The sequence below is a fragment of the Pagrus pagrus genome (assembly GCF_965226575.1).
Source record: "Pagrus pagrus genome assembly, chromosome: 3".
Classification (NCBI taxonomy): domain Eukaryota; kingdom Metazoa; phylum Chordata; class Actinopteri; order Spariformes; family Sparidae; genus Pagrus; species Pagrus pagrus.
The window spans coordinates 34,068,009-34,094,367 of NC_140187.1; the positions used below are offsets into that span (position 1 = coordinate 34,068,009).

The window sequence follows — 26,359 nt, forward strand, 5'->3', positions numbered from 1 at the left end:
TAAACCCAATACAGTTCTGACAGAGAGAAGGCTTTGGACTTGACTTGGCTTTATGTAACTGACAAACAAAATATTTGTTTTTTCTGGCCTCATATGAAAAAACTACTCATTACTCATCCACATGCTGGGACTACTGACTTTTCTGACTTCACACCACGGTAAGCTTTGTCAAAGACCTGTCCCTGCTGACAACCTGGAGCAGTCCAGTTTAGTGCACTACAATTTGTACAGGGCTTTAATAAAACCTTAATCAGAGTTGGAAATAAATGACTCATCATACTACAATAACACTGAAATAAAATTGTCCTAACAATGAAAAATATATTTCCACTGTCAAGCATTCCAGTCAGGCGATATATGCCTCGTGCAAGTGGGAAAATAAACAATGTATTTTCACAATATCCCTTTCATGCAGTGTCCACTATAATGGACAGATATTCGGAAGCCATTTTTAACCATTTAAGTTGGAGTACTATGTCCCAGACCCCCAAAATCCTGTCTACAATTCCAGTTAATTTGCCGTGGCATTGTTCTGACAAGCTTATGCAATGTCACAACATGCATTTCTGTCCAGAGTTGCATTTATTTGTTCTTGTATTGATGATGGGAGAGTCGGGCCACTGTGTAAAGTCTTCTCCAGCACATCCCAAAGATTCTCAATGTGGTAAAGGTCTGGACTCTGTGGTGGCCAATCCATGTGTGAAAATGATGTCTCATGCTCCCTGAGCCACTCTTTCACAGTTTGAACCCGATGAATCGTGCCATTGTCATCTTGGAATATGTCCATGCCATCAGGGAAGAAAAAATCCATTGATGGAAAAACCTGGTTTTTAATTCAGTATATTCAGGTAGTCAGCTGACCTCATTTTTTTGGCACATAACGTTACTGAACCGAGACCTGACCAACTGAATCAACCCCAGATAATAACACTACCCCCACAGGTTTGTAAGGTAGGCACTAGGTATGATGGGTCCACCACTTCATCCGCCTCTCTTCTTTTCCTGATGCGCTCATCACTCTGGAACAGGATAAATCTGCACTCATCAGACCACATGACCTTCTTCCATTGCTCCAGAGTCCATCTTTATGCTCCCTAGTAAATTGAAGCCTTTTTTCCCATTAGCCTGTTTTTCTTAAGGCTACACAGCTGTTTAGTCCCAATGCCTTGAGTTCTCTTCACATTGTGCGTGTGGAAATGCTCTTACTTTCACTATTAAACATAACCGTGAGTTCTACTGTTGACATTTTATGATTTGATTTCAATAAATGTTTAAGTGATCTCCGATCATGATCATTCAAGATTTTTTTTCCAACATTGCTTCCTCTAAGATAATGGTTCACCAGTGTCCTTCCAGGTTTTAATAATGCGTTGGTCAGTTCTTAATCCAATTTTAGTAGTTTAAAGCAATCTCCTTTGTTGTTTTCTTTGCTTGATGCAGGCCAATAATTTGACCCTTCTGAAACAGAGTAACATCTTTCCCACAACCACAGGATATGTCTTCTTACATGGTTGTTTAAGAAATGAGAAGCTACTCACTCCATCAGTTAGGGATAAATAACTTGTTGCCAGTTGAAACAATGGGGGGCTCTTACCCATTTGCTTAGTTAAATCCAGGTTGTGACTTTTCTTTTGGCCAGGCAGTGTATCTGGCCACTCCAGTGGATATGTGCCAAGGGGTAATCTGACCATTAGATTCTGTCTATTTTGTATATTTAAGAATTATGATATAATTTAAACTTGAATAGCTTTATTGAACAGTATAATAGTCTTCAGATTTTATCTAAATATAGATCCAATGGAGATAATTTACCCCTTGGTGCATTACATCCACTAGAGTGGACAGATACAATTTCAGTCACAGAAAACATCTGAATAAAAGCATTTACATCTTTAGTTGACCAATAGGCTGCCTGGAAATTAAAGGATTTAACAGTAAGTAACAGTTGTTGGCGTGATTTTCAGTTGTTAACAGTAAAAATACACATTTTAAAAACTACTTTAACAAGAAGATTACTCTGTGGTTTAAAACTTCCTGTATGAAAGGGATTGTATTAACTACTTAAATGATGTTTCATACTAGAACGAACTACATTTTGTTTGGTTATTTTTCAATCAACTTGGCGAGTTTGTGTGCTTTATGGACGTGTCCACGCCTCTCCGGGCAGCGTGCTCAAACACGTGCCGTCGTTGGTTAAGGACGCGTGCACGTGAACTACCATGCTGGACCAGGAGCTGGAAGGAAGAAACCATACCGGCTAACTGGCGGGGGAGTAATTGTGAACAAAGTCTTGTAAAACAGTCGCAAACGACATATACATTTTCACTGTCACTGAATTGAGTATTTACCATATTATATCAGAAACATATTAGAAATATTTAAAAGGCCGCTAATTACATTTATTTCACGTCAAAATTGATAGGCAGTTATGTGTGACGTCAATGCTATCATTTGCCTCTGACGACGTTGAAATAAGGCATTTGTGTAAGTTTCAAAAAATGTAGACGTTACATTTATTTAGTTAAGATAGTGGTTACAAATCAAGCTATGTTCACTGACACCGAAATAGCCAGGTTCTTTTCCCAATGTATTTCGGTACCCCGTGTTCTTTCAAAATGGTACATCTGAACTCGATAACCGCGGGTCTCTGGAGTGCAGTCAAGCAGCCACATGGAGACCGAAGAAGGCCGGAAGCTCCGATATTTTTCTTTAAGAAATTAAATAACTGAATTGAAATAATTAGGATAAAGCCGTGTTGATACTGAGCAGACAGAAACATCGTACTTAAAATATGGCGAAATAGAAGGTGAGCTTTGTAAAACTGTGGATTTCTTTGCGCCATTTGTATTGTTTAACGCTACAATTTACAGAAACACTTGTACAGACGTTGTATGTTGTGGCTCATCGATCTTTGTTTTTATTTACCTGTCCCTATAATAAAACTGATTCTGTTGCACGACATTAACGAAGGAATCAGTAGTTGTCGTTTTGTTCTCTGTACAGTTTAACATGACCAAAAAGGAAACTCATTCAACGTTACAGGTTTTATTTTGAGGGTCTTGACCGGAAATTGTCTTCCATATTGTAGGTACATGAACTCATCTTTCTCTCCGTTTACCCTCCTCCCCTTTTCAACCTACATTACCAAGCCACTTTCTTCCCTGTATTCTCGATTCACGAGTGTGGGGAATCGCGTGGACGTAATATTGTCAACATGTGGACATATATCCATTTAAAGTTTGAACCGTGACGGATTCACAGACACGTATGGATACCGTTGGGGGTGACAACTGGCGGAGACGCACGAGGAGCGCACGAGCCCGCCGCAGACAACAAACCGGAGCACGAGCTGACGAGTCCAATGTGCTGCGTTCTCTCAGCGTGGGAAACACGGAAGAAGACCATGACATGAAGGGGGACGCCGGGCTCTCCAAGCAGGACAACCTGGAGCAGAGAGTCATGGCGCCCCGCTACAGCCTCCTGCGGGAGGTAGGAAGGGGCACATACGGAGTGGTGTACGAAGCTGTGGCCCGGAGGTCCGGTGCCAAAGTCGCGGTGAAGAAACTGCGATGCGACGCGCCGGAAAACGTGGAGCTCGCCCTGCAGGAGTTCTGGGCGCTGACAAGTCTGGAGAAGAAGCATCAAAATGTCGTGCAGCTGGAAGAGTGTGTGCTGCAGAGGAACGGCATGGCCCAGAAAATGAGTCATGGGAACAAACGATCCAAACAGTACCTGCGTCTGGTGGAGACTTCACTGAAAGGTGAGGCTCTTTAACGTGACCTGTTTAATTTGAGTCACTTTTTAATAAGAGTGATATAAGTGCTGCCATTTGGTTTGGTGCCGAATTGAAAAGCGATTATTAACACGTCACAAACTAGTTGTAGAATTTGGTTTTGCGGGGCGTCAGACGCATCCAACCTAATACTAGACCGCAAGATTTCCCAATGCAGCTTTGACCTCCTATCAGAACAAGAATGGTTGCTCAGATTTAGGCACTGGTTTACTGTGAGTGGTTATACTGTGGTCTGTGTCAAATAATTGCTCAATTGGGTCAGTGAACAGTTTCCGTGTGTGTGTGTGTGTGTGTGTGTGTGTGCAGTTACATCATACTGGTCATTTGATTAGCTAACCCGGAGGAGGATGTTTGTTTTTGGTATAGTCATGATCTTCTGATGTCTGATGTTGACCTGTAGCTGAAATGAATGCCGGCCACGTTCAGTTTGCAGGGTTAGCTTTGCAGGACGAAATTTCCTTTCAATTATTGTTGTTGTCGCCATGACACAGACGTGCTGGGGGATGGGTAGGTTTTGTGAGGGAGCTCCCGAGGCTCGGACTCACTAAAATGGAGTCTGCTGTGTTGCTGTAGTCACAGAGGTATTTTTACACATTCCTTTGTTTCTACTTTTGCTAAATCCACCACATCAATCTTTGCCTTTTTCTAACTCCTGCCCTCATGTACTTTCCTTGTGTGTAGTGCAGATTTTGTTGTCTCCGAGATGAGTCAAAAAAGACAGATTGATCTCAACTTTCACTCCAAACCACCAGGGAGTGTCCAGTTGTGTGCTCCTCCTTAGTCGTGGTACTTGATCTGTTCATAGTGATTTGAAGTGCATCTCAATTAATGTGTGGAGTAGTTCTAGCAACAAACATGCTTGTCTTACAGTGGGTCATTATGAATGAATCCATGAGATAGTTAGCGATTGCAAATCTGTTGAATTCTCATGTTTTTCTTATAGGCTACAATACATGAAATAGCAACAAAATAAATGCAATAAATCATATCTATAGCTAGTGGCCTGGTGTATTTTATCAGTGACATATCATACGTCATTGTTTTGTTCTTACTAAGATATGTATTTTTTCTTTGCGCTTGTAACTACCTTGAGTAATGTATATTACAGTATTGCATCACTGTGAGTGACTGGTGTGTGCCCCTTGCAGGTGAGAGGGTGCTCGGTCCTCCAGAGGAACCTTGTTACCTCTGGTTTGTCATGGAGTTCTGTGAAGGCGGTGACCTCAATCAGTTCATTCTGTCCCGGCGGCCCGACTCGCAAACCAACAACAGCTTCATGCTCCAGCTGACCAGTGCTGTCGCTTTTCTGCATGAAAACCACATTGTGCACAGAGACCTCAAACCTGACAACATCCTCATCTCCGAGAAGTCAGGGACTCCAGTCCTCAAGGTGGCCGACTTCGGCCTGAGTAAAGTTTGCGCTGGTTTAGGAGATACCAGTGAGGGCAAAGAAGGCGAAGACAAGAACAAAAACGTCAATGTCAACAAGTTTTGGTTGTCATCGGCGTGCGGCTCAGACTTCTATATGGCTCCTGAGGTGTGGGAGGGCCACTACACAGCAAAGGCTGACATATTTGCCCTCGGCATCATCATTTGGGCCATGCTGGAGAGAATTACTTTCATTGATGCCGAGTCTAAGCGGGAGCTGCTGGGTACATATGTGCGACAAGGAGCAGACATTGTGCCGGTTGGTGAGGCACTGCTAGAGAATCCAAAGATGGTACTGAGCATCCCACAGAAACGCAGGTCATGCATGTCTGACGGAGTAAGGAAGCTGCTGCAGGACATGCTCGCCGTCAACCCTCAGGACCGGCCTAGTGCTTTCGAGCTGCAGGCCAGAATGGACCAGGTTATGTGTGCTGCATGACCCTCAACAAGATGGACAACAAGATTACAGGTATGTATGCCTTTTATCTTCATACAAGCACCCCATGAATTTTCCTACCATTTTAATTTTGCTGCTTTGTTGAATGACTAGCCCCATTCACACTGCCATTTGAGTGTGGGGATCCTGCGCCAATTCTCTGCATCCTGCTCTGTGTGAAAGTCTCAGATGCGGCGAGGGATGAAATTTCGCTGCACCTCTGGAGGTAGTGTCTTTGGCAACTTATATGAGGGGGAAAAATACTGCAGTTATACGTTGAAAAGCCTCTGTCCAACCGACTCTTCGGCACATTTCTGCAACTTGTGTTCTCTCACCAAATGTTTGTCATAGTGGAAAAAGGTCAGCCCTCCCGACCGAGACTTCAGTGGACTTTCCTCCAGAAAACAGCCTCCCTCCTCGCTAGTGACAGTCAGACAGCGTCCTGTTTACTGATGGCGATAATGTAATTATGTAATTTAGAGAGAAAAACGTAACTTTGTCACTTTCCAGGATGCATGGTGGGTCAGGATCTCAATCACAACACATTAAAACTGCATCCATATGATTATAAACAGTCAGCGTGTACATGTTTAGATTAATAGGGGGACACCTGGGGAAACACGTAGAAGAAAACACACAGCTGCATCATCATGACGCGCACTGTCACGCCTCTTTTGGAGCCGAAGCACCGACTTGCTGTGTGAATTACACACTGGTTTGTCTTTACGTCGGAGCTGCTTGGCTCTGTGTGAACAAACAATGGCGGAGAATTGGCGAACCGCTGCTGCGGTGATAATGCGGCAACTCTGTGTGAAAAGGGCTACTGTATCTTCAAAAGGGCTGCAGGACATGGGGAAAAAAAATCTTATTGCTTTCCTTTTGACGGATGTTACAGGCCCTGACAAACCAGGCCAACAGTTAGCCATTGGTGGGCAAGAAGAGAAATGGGGAAAGGGAAAGCGAGCTGAGCCTGCTGCTGTAGAGTGATTTCAACAACCAAAAGCAGTAAAATGCAGCATTATGAATGTCTTCTAGAAAGACTGTCTGTCTGAAATTGTTCAGTTATTCCTGATTATGATGTCTTGTCTCTTCAACCCACCTTGAGTGTGGCCGTTCAGAACAGGTATGTAAACTTTTAAATCATGCGAGCTGTACCAAACTTACCACTTACCACCAAATCCAAACTGACAATCAAATGATAACAGATTCTCACCCAAACATCCATAAATCTGTTTCAGAATAGCTCTCTATATTTTTTCAATGCAGTACATTTTAGAGCCCGACCATAAAGTATTTTTAAGGCTGATACTGATACAAATATTTGGTGATTTAAAAATCCGATATTCCGATATATTGGCCGATTATTTATATATATAAAAATCCAACAGATTTCCGTAACATTAGTTATTTGTAGTTATTTGTGAGTCCTCACTGAAATAATATGATAATGCAGTTTAAAAATAAACTTGTTTGTTTCATTGTCACAACAGAACAGAGGAACATCAAAATTACTAGCTAAGTCCGTTTCACTCTCGGCTTACACGTAACAGCAGCAAAACTGGACATGGTAGTTACAAATTTTGTAATGCTTATTTGAGTTAAGAGAACTGATGGGGATGTTCTTTTAATTGTTATTCAAGTAATGTATTTCTCGTGACAGTTGCCAACTTACCATGAACACACATCACCGATGATCTCAGTCATGGATAACTGGTTCGCTCAGCCCGACTCTGGCTGGATCAGCTGGTTGTAGGGTTTGTGGCGTCCTAAACACGAGTGTTGCCAACAGGGACGGGTGTTTTGTCCGTTTATATTTTATTTTTTAAATATTCATTTATCAGCCATTTTAAATGCCGATACCGATAGTTTGGAAAATGCCTAATATCGGCCAGCTGATATATCGGTCGGGCTCTAAATGCCACCACCTGAGAGTCTACAGTTGTGAAGATAAATGAGACCTGCATGCGGGACTACAAGGGAGACAGTGAGCAGTAACCAAGTAACTGTCATGTTGTTCTTTTCACAAATATGGGAATGATAGTCAAAAATATCATTAAAATGTATAGTTTTATATAAAACGACATCACATTTTTTCGCCGGCCTATACAGGGGCCCAATTATATTCTTTATATTCTTCAGATTTTATATTCTTTTCATGGGGCCCAAAACTACTGGCAGTGCCCCTGGCCCCCATATATGTATTATTTTGATTTATCACACCCACTGGATACCAAGAGGTGGAGACTAGAAATCCAAATTGAAATGGCCTGTAGTTCTTCCGAGTACCAGTGACGTCACTGTTTTTTTAGGTTGAAAGTTACCCTTTAGTTGTCTCATTTATTGTGAGAACAACAATATGTGACAGGCTAAACCATGTAGTGACTCTAATATTAGCCAAGTCACCTATGAATGTTCCCTCAGTTCCATAGTCAAGAAGACAACATGCCTTGTGAGGAATTGTCTTTTTGTGAGTCTTTGCTGTTGGTTCAAGTACTGTGTCATATTGTTGCCTGCAGTGGTTTTTAGGTCTCAGGGACTAGGGAGGTTATGATGGCTCAAGTGACAATTGTGAGGTGTTTAAATGCTCCACATTCATATCAGAGTCTTTGTCCCTGAGGTCCATTCAGGCCTGTACTTTGATGGCTGTCAGCCAGGTGCAGTAAATGGCATTAGCAGTATGAGGTGTTGTGACATGTTCCATGAAGTTTACTTGTGAGTTCAAGTGAATGGTTCAGAGGGTGGGGTTGCTGTCTTGCCCAGGGCACATATTTAGTAACTGCAATGACAGCCCTCGATGAATGTGCTCGTGTACTGCCAGTCATCGTGCCTGGAGATGTGTGTCTGCGGTTGTTGCGCTGGAGCTAACCAGGACAACCCTTACGTAACCATAGCCCCATCCTCCCCCTGACCCCGGGCCACAGATCCATCAGCACACTCATGCCTGTGTTGAAAAGAGGCCAGACGAGCGTACTGGCTCCTTCTGTTGTTTTAATAGTTCATGTTATGATGGTTAGCTGCTTTTTCCTGAACTGAGCTGCCAGTGTCTTTTTTGATTTCTACTTACTCTGATTTCTTATTGTCTTCTCTATTTATATTTTATTCAAACCTCTCTATGGTTGGATATTTCTATTCTAGAAGGAACTACTATAACGTACCAATTTCTGCTTGTGGATCAATAAAGTATTTCTGATTCTGATTATATGTGTAAAAGACATAAGCCCCATTCACACTACCTTTTCAAGGTGGGATTCATGCATCATCTGTGTGAAAGTTACAGAAGCAGAGAGGGGGGACAGTGTTGCTGTGTCCAGAGGTAGTATCAGAGCCGCAGCAGAGGCGAGCCAGTGTCTGTGTGAATGGAAAAGCTGGCAGCGTGGAACAGGGGTGTGTCGGTCTGATGGTGTTCACAGTTTGATAACTAAACAATCCTTCACTCATCAAATAAAAGAGAAATGTCCCACACTTCAACCCTCAAAGCAACATTACAGGACCAGACAACAGTAATGTGGTTACTGGTAGTGTCTTTGGCATCTTATATGAGGAAAAAAATACTGCATCCATAGATGGAAAAGCCTCTGTCATCCTGTCTGTCCTACTGACTCTTCATCACAGTTCTGCCTGGAAAAACAGCGTCTGTCCCCGGCCGCAGAGCCAGGCAGCTCCCACAGTTGAATGACGTGATTATGTGACGCGATTCAGAGCAAAAAACTTTTAACTCACCACGTTTTTGTCGCCTTCCACTATTGTGTTGTTGTGATTACTGTCTCTGGCAACTTGTATTGGAAAAAAAATCCCAGTGACGGTCAGCCCTCCCAACTGAGTCTTCAGTAGTGGTGCAACGGATCATCATTGATCCGTTCGGATCGGTATCTTCGGTTCGGCACACACGTGATCCGCGGATTGATTTATGAAAAAAAAAGTTGTGCGCATGTTCAATCCACACACTTGTTAAGTGCAGCGTGGTCATGGCGAGTGGAGGAACGGAGGAGCTTGAACGCCCCGCGTCATTTAAATCCCCTGAATGGGAACATTTTTGGCTTCCCTGTCAAATATAATGATGAAGGAAAGAGGTTTGGGGATAAAACCGTGACGGTGTGTAGGCACTGTGGCACAAGAAAGCCATATGACAGTGGAAACTAATGGTGTCATGATCGAAATCGATCAAAATTAATTCACAATATCGAACTTCGAATTAAAAAATGGAATCGTCGATGCTGCCACTCCCCCATGTCACGTCCAGTCGGCTTGCCAAGGGGAAAATACACACACGTGTTGAAGTGCTGCGAGTCAACCTCCTCTAACTTAGCCACTAGCTGAGCCAGCAGCTATTAGCTACAGCCAGTCAAACGATAGCATGGTGTTACACCATTCCTGTTCGGCTCCCAGACCGTGGTCGGGAAGCACAGGGGAGATGATTTCCTCCATGGCCAAAGTTTATGTTTACCTTCGGGGTTATTATAAGTTATTATAAGTTATTGTTATATTATGTTGTTAATAAATGTTTTAAATTTGACAATGTAGTGTGGTACATTGCTAACAAAGGTCAGATATTATATTGCATGAAAGTGTGCTTTAAAAAAATAAATGTAAAAATCGAGAATCGAATCGAATCGAACCGAACCGTGACCTTAGAATCGAAAATTGAATCAAATCGAGGATTTGGAGAATCGTGACACCCCTAGTGGAAACACATCAAGCATGGCCACGCATTTGAAGCGACATCACCCCGGTGTTTCACTGACAGGAGTGAAAACAAAGGCTTATCACCGCCGGCATTTAAGCAGCCCTTTGCTGTACAATCCGACCGGGCTAAAGCCATCACAAACGCTATCAGTGTGTTTATAGCCTTTTTATATTGCACTTTAAGTTGTTTTTCATTAATTATGTTAAAAAGAAGATATTGTGCCTTGTGCACTTTAAGTTGATTTTATATATTTTAATTTAACAAGTGTTTTACATAATAAACGAAAGACAAAGTTATGTTTATTTGTCTTGTCTTTTTTTTTTTTTTTTTGCTGATCCGAGAAACGATCCGAGCCGTGAGTTTTTTGATCCGTTGCACCCCTAGTCTTCAGTGAACTTTCCTTCAGAGAACAGCATCCTCCTCACGAGTGACAGCCAGACAGGGTCCACTATCTACTGATGGTGTTTATGCAATGTCATTTAGAGCAAAAAATGTAACTGTCACTTTCCACAGCGACATTATAAAAAAACACATGGATGTCCATATCATTATGTGTGCCATCACGCCTGTTTTGGCATGCTGTATGAAATGACACACTGGAGCAGCTTTAAGCAGTAGCCCTTTTCACACAGACTTTGCATTGCATTGCATTGCAGCAGAAGCTCACCATTTCTCCACCTTTGTTTGCTCACACTGAACCAAGCAGCTCCAGTGTAAAGCCGCTCCAGTGTGCCATTTCATACAGCGCAGTGGTGCTGCGATCCAAAAGAGCCGTGGCGGTACACATCTTGACGTTGAGATCTGTGTTTTGCTTTTGTTTTTTTTACATGTTTTCCCCGTTAACCACCTGTTAATCTAAACATGTATCAGCTAACTGTTTATAATCATATGGATGCAGTTATAATGTGTTGTGACTGAGATCCTGACCCATCATGCATCCCAGAAAGCGACAAAGTTGCGTTTTTCGCTCTAAATTACATCTGGGGGAAAGTTCACTGAAGTCTCAGGTCATTTTTCTTTTATTTGATGAGTGAAGGATCTGTTTAGTTGTCAGACTGTGAACACCATCAGACTGACCGCCCCTGATCTGCGCCTCCGGCTTTTCCATTCACAAAGACTGTCTAGCCTTGGAGTCGAGACAGCGGCCTTGGAGGTGCATCAGGGCCGCAGGAACTGTCCCCCCTCTCCGCATCTGAAACTTTCACATAGATGGCGATGCAGAGAATCAACGCATGATTCCCGCATTGAAAGAGCAGTGTGAATGGAGCTAGTCTGAACAAAGGCAGCCTAAAGGCGAGCCTTCTTTGCGGCGATAATGCGAAATCTCTGTGTGAAAAGGGCTTTAATATCATACCTTTTGCCTTTGTTTGCTGTTACGCCATTTGCCTGTTCTTGCAGGGGGATGGGAAGGAGTGCATATTGTGTTTGTCTCTCTTGCTCTGCTTTCTGCCTTGTCAGGCTGTTGAACCCAGCCCCCCACATCCCATTCATCCTCTCCCCCATCCCCCGATCAGCTCCCTGCATGTTCACCACACACTAAACTAGATATTTGTAGTGTGTGAGTGTGTTAAAATCTCTAACGGAGTAGTATTTCTTCTCTCTAAATTTTCATGCCTATTCTCCCATTTCATCGTTCCTTCATATATCAACAATTAAAGCTGATGAATCTTTATAGTTTTGAACCAGGACCATCACTAGCCCTTTTCATACAGATGACATGGTGGAATAATGGCGCAGTAGTTGGGCCATGAAAGGTAGTGTGAATGGGGCACCTAATTGGATCAAGTTACTACCTGAATCCGTCAGCAAAATTCCCATGCTACGTAAAATTGACAAGTCAGCAGGGGACATCAAACATGTATCTGAGGGCTGCAGGATGAAGCTCTTAAATCCCTGCCTGAACTTCTGTTATGACAGTTATGTAACAGAGTATGTTGGCACAAACTGTATCTGACGGGCCAAGCGTCAGCACAACTCAGAAAAAACACCAAACCCCTCACACGGTGCTGCAGGTCATATTTAACAAAGGATTGTTTATGCTGCAGGGTTCACCAGAGGCTCTGGCTCCTCACCGCTGCACAATGGCTCATGATGATCATCAACACAGCGATTTACAGACTGACATGCTCTCAGACATAGAGTATTAGCTGTGTTGATGGGAGGCCGAGCGCAGGACATCTTTGAAGCGTTTGTGGCCCTGGAGTCAGCTGGCCTGTCATGTTGATTGACAGCAGGCCTGTGACCCCAGTGAAAACCTCCCGATGGTCTGTCCCACCACATCTAAGGCTTTTCTTAGGGCACGCTCAGTTAATGTCTTTACTCCTTTTTTTACGTCAGCTTCACTTCACTGTTGCCAGTTTGCAGTTATCCATATTCATTCATTTACCAGCCAGACTTTTTTATTTTGGCGTATCCTATGAGATGTTTGTATGTCTGCTGCTGTTTTGAGGTTATGTATTTATACATACAGCAGATGAGACTGTCAGTTTGTGTGTGGGTGTGTGTGTGTGTGGATGTGTGTGGGGGTGTGTGGGTGTGTGGGAGGGCACTCTGCAGTGGGCCTTGCTGTAAAAGAGTCTGACAGTTTGCTGCAGCAGTGTGCCATTGCTGCATCGACTCAGCACATCTCTGTGTTTATAGGCTGCTGCAAATTTCTCATCCTCAATGCTGCACAGGAACACTCAGTGTTTCAGATCAGGTGATTGTTGTTAAGTCTTTCCAGCTGCCTCTATGCCACACACGTTTTTCAGGCTGTGTAAAGCAGCTGGCTGTTGGGAGAAATCCTCCAGAGGGTTTTCAGTGTCTCCTCAAGGAAAACACAGTTTGTTTATAACGGCACTGCTGACAGATGTTCTGCTAGCAAATAAAGATCTGTCAGGGGAGCAGCACTACACCGTAGTGTCTGAGCTTTAGATATCAAACAAATAAAAAATATGTAAAGCACCACTTACAGCTAATAAAGGCTCCACTCTCCATGGCTTCCCTCTCTCACATAGAGATCCCGCGATACTGCTGCTACAAAGGTCCACCATTTTGCCGACTTTGCTATTTTGCACTAAACTAAAGAATGCACAAGCACTGACCCAGTGTGTGATGGCATGCTGACATTCTTACAAGATGGTTGTGACATAGAGTCTGCGTCTAGTGTGACATATAACATACAAGCAGCACTTTCTAGACAATAACATAACTTAAAATGGCAATAACAACAATTTATATGGCGGTTGATCTCAGAAGGTAAGGACCTCCACTGCCTTGAACAGGCTGTGTAAAAGTGCCTTAAGCCTGACCAGCAGAGAAGCTAACAATGCTAACTTTGTTGGGTGGATGGTGTGACAGGAAAAGACCATAGGATCACTAAACTCAAAGGGGTTATCCTTTTTATCCTTGAACAATGACAATCATGGCAATTTGTCCATTATATTATGAAGGATCTCTTGTGCAAGACTGGAATTTTTGCTTCTCCGTGATAGTGTAGTGTTGATTAATTTACTTTAATAAGCTAACAAGCAATACAAACAGTAGCACATACTGTTACTAACGCACACGAGACAAGGTGAATGGACCCAGATGAAGATATTCCTGACAGTCCAGAGTTTCTCTGGAATATATTCTATTACTATCTTTGAGTCAGATAGTCACCCTGAGGTCACTATCTGGAGTTAGTGTTGTGATCACTATTTCGTTTGTTGTAGGATTCATTGATTTGTAGAATAAAGGAATGTTTTTGGCTTTTTTTTATTCATCAAACTCCACAAGAAACAATGCAAAGTCTGGGTCTTTTGAAATCTCCAAAGACGTACATCAAAATTTCCTCAAGCCCAAAGTGATTTTATCAAATTGCTTGTTTTGTCCACACTCTAAACCAAAAGAGATTCAGGTTAATATCGTGTCAGACAGGAAGGCAGCAAGTCTTTGCAACTGAGAAACTAAAACAAGAGAATGTTTTTTAAAAAAAAGTTGTTTTATCAAAACAGTTGAGACAATGCCCACAGATGATTCGATATGCCCAGCACGTCCAGCTTGTTTCTTATTGACACAAGCTATTTACAGATGACAGTTAGGTATTCAGACAACACATCTGGGTTACATCCACTGCAGTAACCCAGAAACTTTAAAGGGGCATTATGTATTTTCGGAGAAGAAATTCAAACTCAGATTTTTTATATTAATGAGGTAATAATGCATACTCAGAAGATATGCATCTTTCCCATAAGTAAAAAAACAAGCTGTTCTCAGAGGAAAATCCCAGAACACTGTTTGAAGCTAGAAAGGTGGCAGGGTCCGCCACATATAAAAGTAAAACAGTATAAATTGTGTTGTCCTTTAAGGTCAGTTTGTTTATTCAGTCAAACAAAGACGTACTGTACGTTAACTTTTTCAGCACATAGCACTAGTGCTACAGAGGCTGACAGTTTTTTAGCACAGGACCAGAGAGTTGTAGCACACCCTAAAAATGCCCGTCACCTGGGGTCTCTTTAGGTCGTTTCGTGTTCTCAACGTGGACAGGTTGGAAAAATCTCTTCATGTCAGGGTTTCCCCCAGAAAACTTGTTAAGCCCGGTGGTAGGGTGGCCCACCAGCGGCCCACCGGTGCCCAAGCGTGTTTTTTTGTGTCAGGGCCTGACCCTGACCATTGACTGATGGCAGGGCCCTATAGGTAACAGATTCATTAATGGAGTAGTAGAATTTAGAAGGAGTGATTCCAATAAGGCTTTTAGATCAATGTTAAAAGTTGACTGGAAATTTGAAAATATTATCATTATCATGTGTTATTATAAGACATTTATGTAACACCAGGTCTTACAGATTGCACTCTTGAAATGCTGTTCAACCAACCACAAAAATAAATAAATAATAAAAATACTATTAAGATAAATAATATCAACTGTCTGCACTAAAAACTAAAAAACAACTGCCTGGTGTCTCCAGAGATTTTTATTATCTGGAGTCAGATAATTGTGGGAATTGGCGTTCAATATACAAGACATAACATTAATCATTGACCACAGTTGACTACAACTACCAGGAAGGATAGTTGTAGTACCATCGTTCTACTTTGGTTCTACACAGAAGGATTTTTTTCTTTTTCAAACAAGATTCCGAACAAAATTTTTTTTTGTGGCTAAATCTGCCCATAGCAACCATGCTACACGGCAGATTAATTCTTAGCACAGGCATGTTTTGATGTAGCACGTGCGACATATATGTCACACTGTACAGCCCTGCTTGTTTAGGCAGAAAAAATCAGTCAATGAAGATCTTTCTCTTCTAATTAACATTTCTTCTACAAATCTCCAGCACTCCAGCCCCAAGCTTGTTTCGCTCCATCAAATGTCCTTCATATTGAGACAAACTGTAAAATCTCATCTTTTCTCATCTTATGTTTCTCTGCAGACTTGTGTTTCTACCTGGAGATGCCACATCAGTGAAGGTCTGCATATTTTACACTGAAGACTGTGAAGATGAGGGAGAAGAAATGCTCCTGAAGTTTGATGCTGAAATGGAAAAATTTTGTTTTCTTTAAACTTGTTTACAGCGGAGTTGTCTGCCAATTCTGAGAATGTTTGTCTTGCCTTGGATATTACTATTAAGCAAGAAACATGACATTAGTTTGCTGCTTAGTGGGAAGCTTGATGTAGCCACGCCTCCATCAAAGAATAGAGGTCTGGAGAAATTCCCATCAGAAAACATGACGGTGACTGTGCCCAGGACATTGCAGTGATTTGACTAAATTTAAGCTAAGCTGCAGTGTTAGACACTGTTTGTGTGTTCACTGGGGTGATTGTCTCCATAAGTCTGCCACTTTGATAATATTTAATAAAAACACTGTGACATCAGATCATACTGCTACTGAACCTCTCACTTCATGTAGTAGAGCTTCTGTTATTTTGTTGAAAACTTCAATTAAGTCTGGTCTTGTGTCAGATGTTTACTTGACTGACCGTTAGGATTGTATGTCACATGCTAACCTGTCTTGCTCTGGTGTATTTCCTCTTATTTTATTTTTGATCAACATTGATCTAGAAAACTTACGTTGCCCCAGTGAGATTTGACAGAAAACGGTGTCATCACCCTTTTCTGTTGTTGGGGTTAAATTTCTCCAGACATCTGTTGGTTTACACTGAGGTACGCTACAAGTGAGTCTTGGCTAGTTATTAGGAGTTTGTCATGTGTGTAAAATCCATTGTCATGGTATATGTCATTTTATATTGCGATATCAATATATATCATGATACAGTCAGTTTTCCTGGAATACAGTTGAGACAGTTGTAGCTTATCAGTGAATGAAATGGTTGTAAAAATCCAAGATTCCTGTAAACTCAGTATGGTAGTCATGCTCACAGATTTACAGCAATGCCTGCAATCTCCTGATGCATCCAAAGCTTAAAGTGATAGTTACCTAGTATAAAACAATAGAACAGAATTTGTAATCGGTGTCAAATTTCTATAGTCTCACAGTAGTAACCCCGCCCCCTGGATAACTGTAGACATGTTTAGCCTGGTTTTTTCTTCTCCTAATTTTACTGTCCTATAGCAGTTTTACTGTCTTCCACAGCCATGTTATGAAACTATTTGGTATTGTCAACACACTTAAAGAGGCTCTGTTGATCTTCGGTTGTGTTGTGCTGGAAGCTGGTGTTGGTTTATGTTAGCAGACTCTATTTTCAAACTAACGTTAGCTACTGTTGTTATCTGTTAGTGTAGTGGAGAGAGGCCCCGAGAGGAGACATTCAAGAACGTAATATTAAGTCACATCCTTTGGACTGTTTCAGAAAATCCGCTCCGAGTCCTTCACAAAGAGATCCACAGTCCAGCAGCATTAAACAACTTCAAAAAATCGTCCACAGGGTTGTAAAGACAACAGAGAGAGACGAGAAAGGTCTCACTCTTCACGTCACATTACAATCTGCTCACATATGTCCAATAAAAAACTGAGTAAGACATGTAAATGACTACAAACAGCCCCTTTAACTACTTCACTCTGCCATGTTTCACAGTTCAGCATCAGTGTTGCAAATGGTCCCTCTATTTGGTGCACAGGTACACAGTACATCCTCAGTGAAATGTAGTTAGCAGATCAGGTTTCACTCAAGATTCACTGGTTGAGCAATTTCAGTTATTTGCGTTTCTAATGGACATGTTTGATATAATTGTTGCTAGGAAAGTCCAGGTCAAATGTAACAAAATAGTTCAGGAGCTGATTTTTATGTTTTTAATTGTTATTTGTTCCCCCCCTTTTTGGTCACAAACAGAAATGTGATAACATGTCTGTTATTGGTTCGTTGTTGAAAAGAATGTCCCAATAGGCACACTTGACAGAGTGTATGTTATTTTTAATAATATGGTATTTCTGGAGACATGCAAGTTTTTCACATTATTTCACCCCACTTCTTTGCCTTCGCTAGAATTTGTCAGCCTGTCAGTTAAATTTGACTTCATTGACACTTTGAGTTCCAGTGTAATCAATTCCTTTATACCTATGGTGCCTTGAAATTGATTGTCAGGTAAAATTTGGCTCCAGATCAGCTGCTATATTTTTCTTTGATTTGGCACATTAACATTTGGCAAATTCATTATCCAGGGTATATGGTCTTGAGGATTTAGTTTCCCCAAATTCACATGTGATAATTTGGAATAAGACATGAATCAGTATTTTGCTTTTTACCGTGGACCATGTATTTGCTGAGGAAAATCATGTTTTTAAAGATAACCTAAGGAACATGTTTCATCCATGTTAAAGGTGCAAGGCTGCAGATATTTCATAATGTTTGAAATTTATTTCTTGTTAAATTAATCACTCTAATGTAAAAAAATCCGTCACAGGCCTTTTTGAGGTATAATTGTGCCTGCGATCAAAAGTGGAATGTAAAAAACTAATGAGTTTAGAGGCATTTCCAGAACATTAGTGCAGTGAACCACAGCAGAATATTGTATCTGTGCTGATAAGTTTGCCCTTAAACCAAAGTCTGTTTTATGTTGACTTGAACTAGAACCCTGGATGATTAAGAGAATCCTCATTCTTTTTAATTGTACTACCTCGTGTTTCTGCACATTTTCACCTTTTCTTTACTGAGCCATTGTTAAATTTTTCCAACCAACACATTCCTCATTTAGAGACAAAACATCTTTTTATTTAATGTCATGAGTGTGCTGGTTGTGTGCAGTTTTCCTTGGATTGTAAATGCATCACATGGGTTTGGAATAAATGACACAGCTTTTGATTTCTGTCAGCCACTGTTTCTCTGTTTGTACCAATGCATTGTGGGAAATGGGTTTACTTTGATACAGATGTTTACACACCTTTAGCTCAACACAGACCGCAGTGTACTTTGGTTAATGTTTTGAACTTCTGTGAAAAACGTACCTCAGTTGCTTACCTTTGTTTCACTAATGAATGAATATTTGATTGTGATGGTAGAAATGATAATGTTGAACTGGAGACAAGCTAATGGAAGAGCCAAGCTTGAGATGATCAACGTTTTATTTTAAAATTTTACTCTGATTTCTGAGGAATAATTTTTGTTTTACTTTATATTAGAGGAATGTACTAAATGTCAAGAGATTTTAGCAAACCCTTGAACTATTCTCCATGCCCATGTAGCTGCCTCTGGATGATTTCCTTTGGTGTGGGAATAATGTACCTGTAAATTTGTGCAGGGCCTTGTGTTTGACTAATGACTTTGTTTTACATGCAGCACTCTTCTCTATGCAACTCTGCCTCCCTGGATATACTGTGGAACAGTCCAGGCCTGGCTGGTTTTGTTTTAGTCCTATACTTCTCATCCTGACAGGAACTGTACTATACAGCTGGACCTTGTTGTGTTCAGATGATTTCACCCTTTATTTCAACAGAATTTATTGTCCTTGGTTGTACATGTTACTAAAACCACATGCTTGAATGAAAACACGTTTTTCTTTTTCTTTTTGTTCTTTCTGCTGAATTTGTACATATCAGGGCTCTGTTTCAATAAAGGTTGGAAATACCTCGAATCTCTGTCAATGTTTAACATTTCTATGACAATGATTGAAATGTGTAGGAGACGTGGGAGGTAATTTAATAAAGGTAGATTGCGAATGACAAGCATGTTTCCGTGACAGCTAGCTGGGTGTGCCTGTCTCACCCTTTGCCCACATGATCTGGCCAAATGGGGAAAGACTGACAGGAAGACTTGGCATATTTACTGACTCTTGTTTATAACAACTTGACTTCCGGCTGCCTTACAGGCAAGTAAAGCTGGAATATAAAATCAAGGTGCCTGTAGGCTCTCGCCATGTAGGCGTTATTCCTGGAACATCATTGTGACTGACCAATCGTGCCAGCCCAGCAAAGTTATTTAATATTTTACAGGAGCCATGTGTAAGATAAGGCCAGAATTTTAGTTTAAAACTTTAAAAAAATGAACTAACGTTATCAACAGAATGTGAAGAAACAGCAGTGCTGACAAAGAAGTCTGTTCTGTGTTGCAGAGATATTCACTGAAGTTAGCATGTTATACAGCTAGCCCCAGCCTACCCTGTCTCCTCAAGAGGTGGTTGTCTGATGGTTTCAGATGGGAGACATATACCAGCTGTTGGTGGAATAAAGAAATTAAATACTCTGACATAAACTCACCTTATTAAACAGAAAATAACAGTACACCTTCTGAATTCAAGTTTCTCCCTAAACTAAAACGATTTTAATTGCCTCATTAACTCATCTTAAACCACACTCAAATTCGACATACCCGGAAAAAATTGAATTACTAATTCATCATTTACAGTGTTGGGGTGGGTGTTTTTTATGCTATTTCCGCTAAAATATTCATAATTTAAAAATGCACTACTTTGGATCTAATGCAACGTGTAATCTGCAAAGAAACTGGAAACTAAATTAAATAAATACATATCATGGTGTAGAAGCACAATATTTGCCTTCAAGTTGTGGACTGGAAATATAATAGAGTAGCAGAAAATGGAAATATTAAAGTAAAGTACAAGTATCTCAAATTGTAGTTAAATACATACTTGGGTAAATGTACTTAATTACATTCCATCACTGATCATTTATAAACAGAATGATGAAATAGAATAATTAATTAAACTCATAATATCTATCTATGTTGGCATCCACACTGTTTAATCCTGAACTACAGTGCATTCAGAACGTATTCAGAGCCCTTCACTTTTTTCACATTTTTGTTATGTTGCAGCTTAATGTTAAAATCATTTAAATACATTTTTCCCCCTCATCAATCTACACTCAATAATGACAAAGTGTATATACAGTATATATGTCCCACAGTTATTCAAGCATCATGTTCTCTGCAGCTTGACTGTGAGCTTTGACTGGTCATTCTTTAGGATCTGGAGTCGACAAGCCGAGCTCTGTGTAATTAACCAGCAACAATGGAGCACTCATTCCCCCTCAGACTTTCCCAGGCCTCAAAGGATGTCCAGCTGGAATGTCAAACATTGTCAGGCAGTAAGCATGCAAGAGAGTGCAGGATCCCTCTGTTTGTGAATCTGCAGTGCAGATGTCATGTTGTTGATGTGTAACACTGTGTAGTGTGTCCCATAGGCCTGTAACACCAGAAAGCAACAACTGTCCACTTCCCTCCAGTTGTCCCTGTTAATTGTCCCTTCACTACCTCTGTAGACTGAGGCTTTCTGCAGCCACTCAGTAGAGGTCAGCACAAACGTCACTGGACTGTTGAACCAGAGACTGATAGCTTGCGCTGGCATTATGCTCAAACCGAAGCGCTGTGACTGTTTTAATATATTGAATTTAGATGTACTTTATACAGCAAAATGTATAAATACTGTCCAATAGACACACCAGTTTCTATTGCACAGTGTTAGTCAGCTAAATCACCCCCCACCCAGTCATTAACAGGTCTCGAGTTAATCATCAAGTAGTTGAACTGGAGTGGATTATCATATTTTCACCAAAGACTATTCAACTGAGATCAAACTGAGCACAGACGTCTCAAGACATCTATCAGCCACTGATCTCAAAGTAGCCAATCAATCAGTGCTGATAAGAACTGTGGTGTCACTGTCTGTGTTTGAATGTAGCTGTAGAGATATCAGCATTAGTACATTCCATACATGACTACAAAAAACATTAGAACAAAGTGTCATTGATCAACATCAACATTGATCAAATTATTTAATAGGTATTCTGATGATATAGTATTCTTCAAGGGTAAAAATAAAAACCTTAGTGTCAAAATTTGGAATAACCAGTAATGGAATGTAACTACATTTTACAAAGTACTGTACTTAAGTACAACTCTGATATTTACTTGGATATTACCATTTTCTGCTACTTTATACTTCCTTCTCCAGTCACTTTGCAACTTCAGATTATTCAGTGCTGATTGGCTATTACGTGTGCCCTGTAACCAATCAGATAGTGGTGTGGGCAGGACATTGAGTGAGAACACAGAGAGGTGGGCAGAGAAAGAATGCTGCATCAGAGCCAAAGTAGTGCTTTTTTCAAAGTCAATTTATTGGATCAGTAATAAGACACACACACACACACACACACACACACAAAAGAACGCTGGTACTGATAATCTAAAAATGCTGAATATCTGCTGTCAGCCAGGCTGATAATCAGTCTATCTTCTAGTATAAATTTGACCTCTTTTTGGACAGATTCTGGAGATACCTTTAAATTACCCATACATAAAATAATAAATATCAATTTGAACACCTTAACCTGTGACAGTAGTGAATGTCAACAGACAGATGACGTGTCCAACAGAGTCTGTCTGCTCAGTCCTGTGATATCTGATCAGTATGACAAAATGAAATCACTTTAATATTGCAATTTTAATTTATGTCTTTCAGTGAAACTGCAAAATAGCTAAACAATCTTTTCTTCAACTGCTCCCTGAATGTTTCAGTGCAGAGGACAGCTGCTGTTGTTGTTGACATGTTAAAGTTCAGAAAACTGTTGATGTCATATCATATTCAACAGTGCCACCAGGTGATGGAATATCTGTACTACAAGACATTAATTGACTGTGGTCTGAGCTCTCAGCACGCAAATATCAGTTAACTGAAAACTATAAAACAAACATAAAAAAGACATTGTAAAGTAAATCAATTCAAAGCAACCGGATTTACTATTGTTTCTGGGAATGTTGGTGTGGGTGGGCTTGGGTGGGTGACACTGGGTGGGCTTTGGACGCTGCAAAATCATTTTAATTAAACCTAAACACAATAAAGAGGTTTTATAATCATCCACTGAAATTCAATCTTCTGGACAAACCAGAGTCCACCTGCACATCACTGAAACAAGGTGAGAAGATAAACCACCAGATGTCAGCAAACACAAGATTTTCAGAGTGTGGTGCTTTAAGATTGTTTGAGTCAGCTTATTCCACCCTGTTTGCCTTTGTATCTCATATATATCCTGTATTTGATTGTTCCAGCTCTTCATTTAGGGGAATATTCAAACCCATGTTTGAGAAAACGTGTTTTTATGGTTATACTTGTAACATTACATTAAAAGTAATTTCTTTTTGATTTTGGACACATTTACCCCAAATTCAACCTGACATATTTGGTATCTTTAGAAACTCTGGGACCTCAACTTATATTTAACAGTAGAGGTTGTTAAGTTTAAAGATATTTAGAGCAAAACTAATGTACATTTATTCAAATGATACAACAAACCGACAATTTAAACATGGGCTTCTTATGGCAGTTACATGCTGTGTCTGGTTGGTAATACATCCCCATGCATGACAAGACAGGACATGGCATGAATACGGGGCCCTGTCTACGGGCAGAGTTTACAGACCCTCATCAACATCATCAGTGTCCCAGTCTGGATGCTTTTTTCATTTCATAGTATTAGAAAAGCGGAATGTCGAAGATGACTGGCATGAAGCAATAGTACCAAAACCACATTTATTTGCAACCGAATGAGAGAAACCCAATATAAGATACTCCATAGATCCGACATAACACCATTCATTCTTAACAAGATGGGTAACCAGACCTCTCCCCCCTGCATCAAATGTTAATTGTCTGTTGGGACATACATTCACTGCTTCTGGGAGTGTCGTTTGACTGCAAGGTTTTGGAGCAATGTAGCACAGGAATTGAGAAACATTTTCTCACTTAAAGTTACAAAGGATTCTGGCCTCTTCATATTAAGCTTGCCTTCAAAAACATTATCACTGAGTAGAAAAGATTTTAAACTTTGTGACAAACTTCTGCTTCTGGCTAGGAGATGTATTTTAAAGCAGTGGATAAGTGACAAACCTCCAACTGTCACACAATGGTACCAAGAAACGTTTAAAGTTTTACCCTTAGAAAGACCTACTGCACGAATGAAAGGGGGTGATAATTTGTTTGAGGGAACATGGTTGGCCTTTTCTGAGGTACTTACCCCCGCCCGTCCGGGACACTGTAAATAAGGGGAGATATGCTTTATTACTACTGCCAGTCTCTAGATCTCCCCTTCTCTGCTTTTGCTTTGATCTTATTTGACTATCTACTTGTATATATATTTTTGTTGTACTGATGCTTTAATTTAATGTATTTAGGTATTTTAAATTTAATTTTTATTGTTCATCTGGTTTTATTTCCTTTACTTATTTCTTTATTAACGTCATCTGCCCTGTTATTGTCTCATATTGTCTTGTATTATTTCTATTTTTACTTCCACTATACATGGATGAGAGAATGCACAGTATGTGTATAGAGTGACTGATGTAACAGTTGGGGGTGGCGGTGGGACTCCCCCCCCCCCCCCCCCCCTTTTTTTTTTCTTTTTCTTTTTCTGTTGCCTTTTTTTACTTTCTGGGGTAGGCAGTCGTGAGCTACCTGAAGTCATTTTGGTTTGGATGGTGGTTTATTTTCCTTCCTGTTTTGATATCTTTGTGAATACAGAGAGCACTTGTATGTTGTTTATGTTTTGTTTGATAAAAATCAATAAAATCTATTATTACAAATACAGTCTGCCTGAATCTGCAGCTTGGCTCAGTGCATGAACAGCCAAAAATGAGACATATCTCCTCTGAAGTGACCTGTGATGAGACAGAAGCAGCTCATGGATTCCGTCTCGCTCAGTGGACTGTTGTTATTGTATCAGCAGATGTTTGAGTGTATTTCAGGCTGGATGAGTTTTTTATTTACATACTTCTGCAACAACTTGTTTCAGAGCCAGGTGAAAACACTGCTGGTTTGTCTTTGGTGGACAGATGTGGAGAAATGATGTGAGGTCGACTTTAAGGGGAAATGGAAGTTCACATAATGTTAAACTGAAATGTGACAGAATGAGTTCTGTGGTGAGAGTCACGATGCTTTCTCCACACAAAGCAGTGAGAAAGACTTTCAGATTAAGAGTCAAAGTAGAGTTGAATTTGAATGCCACCATGTAGTCAGCTGAAGCTGTCATTGCCTTCAAATCTGTGAACACATTAGACACACGGAGGCATAGGGTTCATGGCATTGACCAGATGAGTACAGTCTTGGGAGGGCACACCAAAACCAAAAGCAATAACTGAATTTCAGGAATTCTGTCATGGTGATGGTTAAACTATGTGAATATACTGATATATTTTGATTTCTTATTGTACAGTTAATAAATATCTGCACAGACCAATACCAGTACAGTGAATATTTTGAGGTCCATAACAGCTCTGTGTGTTTTATTACATGTGTCAGACAATTCATTGTTCGTTGCACAATAGCAACATTTTCATATGCTTTACTGGCAGTAGTATAACCTTCAGTGGTTTGATTTCATACTGTATTTGCACTGTGTTGACTTTAAGGTTCTTTGTCTGTCTTGATACCTATTGAGCCTGTTTTTCATTGAGTTCTGGAACTTTGCAGGTTCCATCTTGTAATGGTTTGGTCTGTTGCATACTAGATGATGTCATCTGGTTCCATGTGTCTTGACAAAATATTGATTTTAGTTGCTTAGCTCAAGACACAATAATATTTCATGGTTGTATTCTAGTCTGAACTTTTTCTTAACAGGAAGTTGAACTGATGAACTACTCATTACAGCATTGCACAAATTATGGCTGTCTTTGCAGATAGAGGTGGCTGAGGGTTTGGAATAAAGACTAATAGTCTACAGTCATGCTAGCAGCTCTGTGAGACTTCTTTGACTCAGTAGTGCTGTGAGCTAAATACTAAAGTCAGAATGTTAACAAGTTCACAGCAACAATGTCATCATATCGATGTCTAGCATGTGTAAATATAAATATATATAAAAAAAATTAATATGTTCAACACTTAAGTGTAGCTTGTTTTGTCAATTTTACAACTCTTGGATTTTACTACGGAGGACCAAGCTTTTACTTCCACGTCAAGTCAAGCAGTCAAATCTAATTCAAGTTTAGCAGCAGGCAAACCAAGTTCAATTAAATGAATCAGTCAGACTCATGTCAGACTTGTTGTCAGAGCGCGATTTACACAGCGTTCCTAACATGAGTACCCAGTGCTAGAGCGAAATTGGGGCATGACGGAGAAATAATACACTGTGGGCTGCTCAACGTGGTATCCTCACAGGAAGGGAACTTTATTGTCAATCTCAATTCCTTTATACAAACATATCACAGGTGAATTACAGCGCTTCTCATTGGCTGTCAGCGTTCCTCCCACAACACTCGCACCCACCAATGTCACCACAACAAAAACCCATTTACACAATTGAGAGCATATTTTACACATGTTAACACCCCCACTTGCTCTCACATTGTTACTCTCCAAACATAAACTTTGCAAACTTCTTTGTTGCAGGTTTTGTCATCACATCTGCTACCATCTGGTCTGTTGGACAATACTCCTTAAAAAAAAAAGATATTTTATGTCAACATGTTTACACCTCTGCCTGCTTACAGGGTTATTTGCTAGCGCTATTGTCCCTTGGTTATCCTCATAAACCTTGGGTCGTGTGCACTGACATCCGTCAATACCCTGTAGCAGTTGTACTAGATACATACACTCCTGTATGGCTGAGGCTAATGGCATATACTCTGCCTCACAAGTGGATAGGGCAACAG

The 26,359-nt window shown here is 40.6% G+C and overlaps 1 protein-coding gene across 1 annotated transcript; it reads left to right on the forward strand.

Annotated features, from left to right (window-relative positions):
• The first annotated feature begins 2,696 nt into the window (after positions 1–2,696).
• Positions 2,697–19,334, forward strand: stk35l (serine/threonine kinase 35, like). Its single transcript, XM_084348429.1, has 4 exons — positions 2,697–2,806; positions 3,089–3,760; positions 4,942–5,690; positions 15,738–19,334. Exons 2-3 carry the CDS (start codon positions 3,268–3,270, stop codon positions 5,658–5,660), a joined length of 1,212 nt encoding a protein of 403 aa, XP_084204555.1. The 5' UTR covers positions 2,697–2,806; positions 3,089–3,267; the 3' UTR covers positions 5,661–5,690; positions 15,738–19,334.
• Positions 19,335–26,359: the final 7,025 nt, after the last annotated feature.